The sequence below is a fragment of the Theobroma cacao genome, chromosome 5, assembly GCF_000208745.1.
Source record: "Theobroma cacao cultivar B97-61/B2 chromosome 5, Criollo_cocoa_genome_V2, whole genome shotgun sequence".
Classification (NCBI taxonomy): Eukaryota; Viridiplantae; Streptophyta; class Magnoliopsida; order Malvales; family Malvaceae; genus Theobroma; species Theobroma cacao.
The window spans coordinates 22,496,805-22,504,476 of record NC_030854.1 but is presented as its reverse complement, the minus strand read 5'-3'; the positions used below and the strand labels follow the sequence as shown (position 1 = coordinate 22,504,476).

Below are 7,672 nucleotides of genomic sequence, written 5' to 3'. Positions count from 1 at the left end.
CCTGATCCTTTAAAAAGTTGTATCTTGTGTAAAGGCAGTGTTTTGGTTAAGGTTACGCTTGATCCTATTAAAAGGCATGTCGTGAAGGTTATACTTGATCTTGTTAAAAGGTAAATTGTAAAAGTTGCACCTGATTCTGTTGAAAATGCAAATTAATAGTGGATTCGAACTCCTTGTGCTATCAAAGGAGAGGACATAGGCATTGGAAGACCAACCCTCTATAAAAATTCGACTAAGTACTCTTTACCTTTTCACACTTTGCTTAATTGTTTTGTACTTTGCTTTTTTTATTTCAATTCTCGTATTTCTACTGCACTTTCAAAGTTATTTTAAAAAAAGGGAACTTTTAATTTACAACCAATTCTCCCCCTCTTGGTTATTTTTACTTTAAGCTTATCTTCCTAACATAAAGTACATGGATTAAATTGAGTAATTTTTAGTAAAGAGACTAAATTGACAAAAACACTATAATATTGAGACTTCCTAGATAGTTTGATGGTCAATTAATTGTTACATATTTACTAGACTATTCGTAATTTTTTAGATTTTATCTTTTTATCTTATCTTACAAAGGATATAATGATAAAATAACATAGTTTTCGTTTTCTTTTCTTTTATTTTTTGACTCTGCCAAGCAATTCATAGAAAAAATAGTTAATGAAATGAATACTATTTTTTTCATCTTTTTTACCAAGCATACTATATATATATATATGGAATGCCAAAATCTAGTATTAATTCTAATACTCAAAATTATAGAATTAAAGTAATTTATTATTTAGAATTAATACATTTTAGAATGACTTCATTGTCAAATTCTTTAACGTTTTGGATAAGTTAATTCTTTAAAGTTTAATATACTTCATCTGGATACGTCCATGACTTAGTGGGCAGCAGCGTAGGACGTCGGCCCATCAAGGCTTTTTTTTTTTTGTTTTTTCAATTATTATAAATAAAATCCACCTGTATCGTTTTATCTATTGTTTCGATGGTGTGTAGAAAGAAAAAGAGCATTTATCTGGCTTATCCAAAACCAAAGGACTAATGTTTTAGCGAGTTGCAAGGTAATGGCTCTCCTCAGCTTTAATCCGCTTCCATGTCTATCTTCTTCTCCAGTTTCTTCCTGCGCAACATCCTTGCCCATCGCTGTTTCACCAAGTAAGTCGCTCTCTCTTTTAACTTGATCTTCTCTGGGGCTTTTCATCGAACTACCTGTTGACATTGTGATGCCTTCGATGATTCACTGTAAATGTAACGTACATATTCTTGGCTTCATACTTCAAAGAATGAAAATGTTTTAAAACTTTGTATTGGGTGTCAGTTTCCTGGGTGCGGCCAAAAGCAGTTGATCATCCTCCCTCGAAATGTCCAATTCGTACACAGGTTGTCCCCAACAAGAAAAGATTGTTGATGACAGTAAAAGCGTCTGCTGCAAGCACCGGTGGCGAGCCTCAGCCTCCCTCGGAAAGCAAGAAGGAAGCTTTGCCAGTGGAACAGCTGCCGTTAGAGTCAGAGTCCAAGGCGCAGCAGATGATGGAGCAGAAGATGAGGATGAAGCTGGCCAAGAAAATAAGGCTTCGTAGAAAGCGGCTTCTTCGCAAGAGGAAGATGAGGAAGAAGGGGCGATGGCCACCTTCTAAGATGAAAAAATTAAAGAATGTATGACCTTAGCTGCTTTTGTGCTCACCCTTTTGCTTTCTCGTTTCAACTTCTTCGTTTCTATTAGAAGATCATGTTATTCTTTTGATGGCCTCGGTGAATGTGCTGATATTCAATTTCTTTGGAAATTGAAAGATATATGGTCTAAGACTCCAGAGTTGTGATTCTCTGTTTGATTTGATAGGCAAAATGTGTGACGTATGTGCCTCATTTTGCTATCCTCTTATGCGAATTATGCCAGTTATATACATGGCTTTGATTCTTAGATGCATCCGGTTCAGAGGAAGCATATGATAATCCTGTTACGTTAGTGACTTCACATGCTTTCAGCTTGAAAATCTGGAGCCCCTGAAAATGTAGGTATTTCTGCAGCAGTGGAAGCTGATTCATTCCTCTGAAATCGTTGGGTAGCAAAAGCCAAAAGCTGATTTTCGAGATACAGCTACAGCTTAAGTGGTATGTTTGTGTTTGCGGCATTAGACAGAATTAGCTGTGATCGCAGGATTGGATGTTTGATTTTAAAGGTACTATTGCATGTTGGCAGGGATAGTTGTTTGACAAGATTTAATCCAGGAGAAAAAACAAGTTGAAATCTTTGATTGTTGTGGTTCAGTGGCGTTGCAGGAAGATGTCAACGAAGAAGGGTAGTGGCAGAAAAACTATTTCAGAGTTGACACCAGGAAAGATGGTATTTGTGAAGAAAAAACATGGAAACCTTGTTAGCTTACGCTAGGTTAGTTGCTTCTTTTGTTATTTGCTTTTTGTGTTTCCTTTTTTTCCCGAAAAAAATTGACATAATATTTTCAAAAGTTTTGAAATATTCAAAATAATTTAAATAAGTTTTTTTTTTTATTGAGTTTGATTAATTTCTTATATTTTATTTTCAGTCAAATAAGCTATTATGATTAACGGTTAACTAAACGTTATTAGTCAAAAATATCACTTGTTATTTTTTGTTCACGTAACGTTGACGTTAATGGTGAAAAATGATATGTGATAATGTTATCATTTCACATCAGCATGTCATGCTATGTCACCTTTTACTATGGCATTTTAGTATCCAATGTCAACACCACGTAGAATAACATAATAAGTGATATTTTGACTAATAACAATTAATAGAATTTGTTTTGTTCAAAATAAACGTATAAGGGTTTAATTGAATGCAATAAAAGAATAAAGGTTTATTTGATTTTTTTAGATATTTAAAAAAAATAAATAAAGAACAAAAAGTAAATAATAAAAAAAGTTGAATAAGGAAAAGTAAAAGTATCAAGTAAATGAAATTTTATTTGTTCAATATAAAAGTAATAGTAGAAAGTAGGGATAGAGAGAATACAAAAATTGATAAAACTTATCCTTTCTTAAACATTGGGTTTTGTTAGCTTTACCTTCGTCCTTTTGACGGTTGAGGGTGATATGCTCACCTCTTCTTCAAGGTTTTGTTGTGTCGCAAACCACAAACTCTCTATATTGAGAAAAGCCATTCAAACAATTGGCAAAACTTAGCAAGAATTTATAACATTTCCTTGAAGTCAGATCATCTTTGGTTTGCATCCATTTTGGATTAATGGCCTTTAGTTATTTTTCAAAATCAATGTCCAACTTGCTCCCTCGTAAGTAGGAGGTTTATGATCAGTAAGCAATAAATCTTTGATAATGACAAATCCATATCTCTTTAGAGGTTAGTGTATCTCAAAAAATTGTCAAAGTTTTTATGTACATTGAACTTTAGTTGCGCATATGATGCTCAAATCATGGGCTTAAGTTCTTGTGGAATTTGTGATTCTTGAACCTTTTTACTGTGATTGCTTCTTTCAAGTAGTTACTTTTTTCTAAGAAAGTAGCATGTCTTGAGACAAAAACCTTTTACTCAATTGAGGTATAAAAGTAATATCCAAAAGATTCTTTTGGATATCCCATTGACATGCATTTTACTCATCTAGCTCTAAGCTTGTTAGATTGTGCATGCTTCACATAAGCAATGCATCCCTAAATCTTCAAGTAGAATAAATTTGGCCTCTTGACTTTCCATATCTTATATGGGATATTGTCTATTGATTTGGTTGAAACTTTATTTAGAAGGTTCATGGTAGTTTCAAGTGCATACCCCAAAACAAAGTAGGAAGGTCTACCTTTCTCATCATGGATCAAAGCATGTCCAATAGGGTTTGATTTCTCTTCTCCTGAATGTTGTTGTGTTGTTGGTGGTTCTGGAGGAATCCAATGAGAAAGAATTTCATTTTCTTTAAGATAGTCAATAAACTCTTAGCTAAGATATTCTTCACCTCGATCTAATTGAACAGTGAGAATATTCTTGTCAAGTCTACATAGCCATACCTAGAATGGTCATCAATAAAAGTGATGAAATAAAAGTATCTTCCTCTGGCACATTTTCCTTTAAGAGGTGATTTGGTCATATTTCTAAAGAGAAAATATTCACAAGTTTCATTTTATTTATAATCAAAAGGATCTAAGTATCCTTTTTTGTAACTTTGTGATTCTTTTCTCATTTTGATTTGGACCATCCCATTTCAATTTATTTACATTTATGTTGAGTATTGTTCTTTCTGGTTCAAGAACATATAATACTATTTGCATAGTTCGTATTACTATAAAATACATTATCTAAGTAAAAAAGAACAATAATTACCTTTGATCTGAAATTTCAAATAATCATTTACTACTAAAAATGAACTCGAAATAATGTTTCTCCAAAGAGCTAAAACATTATAATATTCTTTAAGTTCCCATATTAAACTCAAAGGTAAAGGTAAATGACGAGTCCCTACGGCTAACATTACAACTTTTATCCCATTTTCGACTTGTACGACCACTTCACCTTGAACCAATTTCCCACTATTCTTTAGTTCCTCCATATTGTTACACTTGTAAGAACCATATCTAGTATCAAATACAAAGATATTCGAACCATATCTGATCATCCCAAGGAAAAAAATTGAACCTATTGGCTTGATCGAACTGATCAGGCAGGCTGCTATTGAACCAACAAGCTGATAATTGAACACCCAGGGTCAACTCAACAGAGCAGCGACAAAACTAACCCTTGGATCAAATCAACGCCAAAACTTCTCCTGGAAAAAAGAAGAAAAAAAGAAGCACTCCTTTCTCAGCATCTGAGAAAGAATTGAGCTTGATGGCCTGTTCTAATCCTAATGACAAGAGAGATAGAAATAAGGCGTTCTCACTAAGGAGGAAGTGGCAAGGATGCAAAACATTTAGGTAGCTTTTGGTATTTTACAATGTAATGTGATTACAGGTAATATGATTGCAGGTAATGTGATTGCAAGCAATGTGATTGCAGGGAATATAACATTGCAGTGTTTGGTATATAAGTAATGTAATGATTAAAATACAAAGAATATAACATTGCAGTATTTGTTTTACAAGTACTTTACAAGGTATGTGATGTTAATTTCCAAAACTACACTTATATATTAAAATACAAGTTTAACATATATTTTTTATTGTTAATTTTTATATAATGTCATTTTTAAATATATTTTATTTTTCATTTCTTATTATAAGTATACATTTTTTTTTTAATATAATTTCTTATATTGTATATTTTATTTTAAATATTTTCTTTAAAAGATAATATTTTATTTTTACTTCTTAATACGTTTTAGATGTATACATTAATGTGATAGCTTCCTCTCTTGTAACCAATAGCAAATTGGCAATAAAATACCCATAATTCTCAATCTCTAATTAATTTCTTCTGAAAATATCATAAATTCAAAATAACTTGCTATCAAGCTAAAACAAAATATCAAGCATAGCATCACTAAAACCATATAACTAAAAATCATAAATGAAGTTCCTTGATTGATGCTCTAAACCAAAAGTCATAAAGTTCTAATAAAACCAAAGTTGAAGTCACTTAAAGGATAGACACACCATTGTTAAAATACAAAAGAGTTCAAAGTTAATAACATTGTTAAAGTTCACCCTAAATTGATAACTAGCTCCTTGCAATAACAATACCCATCATTGCTTTAAATTGAGCCACTAAGCAAAGCCTTCACATAAATTTTCTACAACTCCTCTGACAATGAAAATAGATAATTTATCTTCCACATATCACTAGAGATGATATGTCCAGCCTTAACAATTTCTTCGGGAGTCAAACCTTCAACTCCCTGAACTATCTCAGCTACATGCTTTTTCAACCTCGCATCTTCAGCCATGAATTGAAAACAACTTGCTAATTTATCAATTCCTTCCTTTGCACCTTGATAGATTTCTCCAATTTTATCCACACTAGATTGGAATGCATGAACGATGTTGTCACCATTACTTTTTGTCTTAGATTTTTTGCAACTCACCTCTCTGTCACCTTGCTCTATAGTCCTTCTTCTAGCAGCAGTGGATCCCTCACTATTGGTAGCTTGAGCAAGAGAAACATCATCATCACCATTGTCATCTTCATCATCATTCAATGCACTGAAAACTTCTAAAGCTACCCTTGTTGCTGCAAATGCAACTTCCTTAGTTTCTATGTTCTCCACTGCATCAGCTGGTGACTCTGCTCCTTCCCCAGTTGCTCTATTCTTCCTAAATTTAATGGCTAATTGATCAAAGTGAGGGAAAGGCTTGTTTCTAAGTCTTGCAGCAGCTGGGTGACTCTATATATATAATCAATATAAGGCATCAAAAAACCATGCAAAACCAAATATATGCCTAACTTTAGAATATAACAATGTTGTAAAATAAATTAGAATCATTACCTTAACCCAACCAATCCAAACATCATCATCACAAGTAACACATTTCTTGACATCATCCCAACCGAATCTAGAGCGAAATGCGATATCATCTCAGCAATTTTCCTATATTGTGTCTTCAACAACCTCATTCTAGAGTTAATATGGGGGATAACACTTATGTTGCAATTTGGGATCTCTTCTTTCATCCATTTCTCAAGTTGTTGCAAGTAACCAGGCTTGAATGTCTCATTATCTCTACCCCAACTTCCTTCATTCACAAGATCAATGCAGTAGTCAATTAAGACTCCATCTTCAGTAGGTGTCCATTGATGGGTGGATTTTTTGCTTGTCTTTCCTAATCCTTGAGATGATGCAACTTCCATTTAGAAATATAAAACATAATATGGAAACGGCATAATAACAAATATATAGTATACAATAGTTAATTCAAAATTAAAGAAGAAACATAACTTATCTAATTAAGAACAAATACAAATACATCTCAATCAACATAAATTTGAGTTATTATAAATAAAGCATACAACATTTGTTGAACCAAATAAAAAATTAAGTTTCATTTCTAGAAGCTATCCAATCATTCCACATTTCTTGTGCCAAGTTATTTCTCCAAGTAGTCCATGCATTTGATGTCTCAATGTATTAGATCGTATCTGCATTTTCCATCGCTTCTGATTCCACATACTCTTCATTAATTTCATCCTCAAGTGTATTGTCAAACCCTGCTTTGTAAAATAATAATGATGTCATTTACATGCTCAATGGAATGTTTGTATATTGAGGAAGCCCGAGAAATCGACAAAAAACGGTATTACCCCTAGAGGTGCTGTGAAGTTTATTTATACCTCGAGTTAGTTCAAATGAAAAATTTAAAAGGAATTTGAGAGTTCTGAAACCCTAAAATTTACTTAGAATGGTGATTTGGAGTTTGAGGATCAATTTGGAATCAATCAAGAAAATTGACCGGTTATGGGGCAAAATGGTCATATTGCAATTTGGGGGCAAAATGGTCATATTGCAATTTGACGACAAAATGAGAATTTTTTTTTAAAAAAAAGATTTTCTTAGCCCCATTTGACATATTTGAGTATGATATGAGTATTGAAGTACAATTGGAAGATTTAGCAGTGAAAATATATGAATTTTCGGTATTTTTGGAGTATAGCGGTAAAATGGTAACTTTGTCACCCGAGGACGAAATTGAATTTTTTGAGAGAATTTAGATCAAATTTGATTAAATGGACCATGGTATGAGTATAAGGGAT

General features: G+C 32.7%; 1 protein-coding gene across 1 annotated transcript; it reads left to right on the top strand.

Moving 5' to 3' along the window:
* LOC18598715 (50S ribosomal protein 5, chloroplastic) lies at positions 985-1,926 on the top strand. Its single transcript, XM_007028364.2, has 2 exons — positions 985-1,158; positions 1,322-1,926. Exons 1-2 carry the CDS (start codon positions 1,068-1,070, stop codon positions 1,663-1,665), a joined length of 435 nt encoding a protein of 144 aa, XP_007028426.2. The 5' UTR covers positions 985-1,067; the 3' UTR covers positions 1,666-1,926.

What these genes read in the sequence shown, in the direction of transcription:
- LOC18598715 (XM_007028364.2), top strand. Translation starts at nt 1,068, where the DNA reads ATGGCTCTCCTCAGCTTTAATCCGCTTCCATGTCTATCTTCTTCTCCA. An exon ending in GCCCATCGCTGTTTCACCAA is followed by an intron (nt 1,159 to 1,321) that starts GTAAGTCGCTCT and finishes ATTGGGTGTCAG; the next exon opens with TTTCCTGGGTGCGGCCAAAA.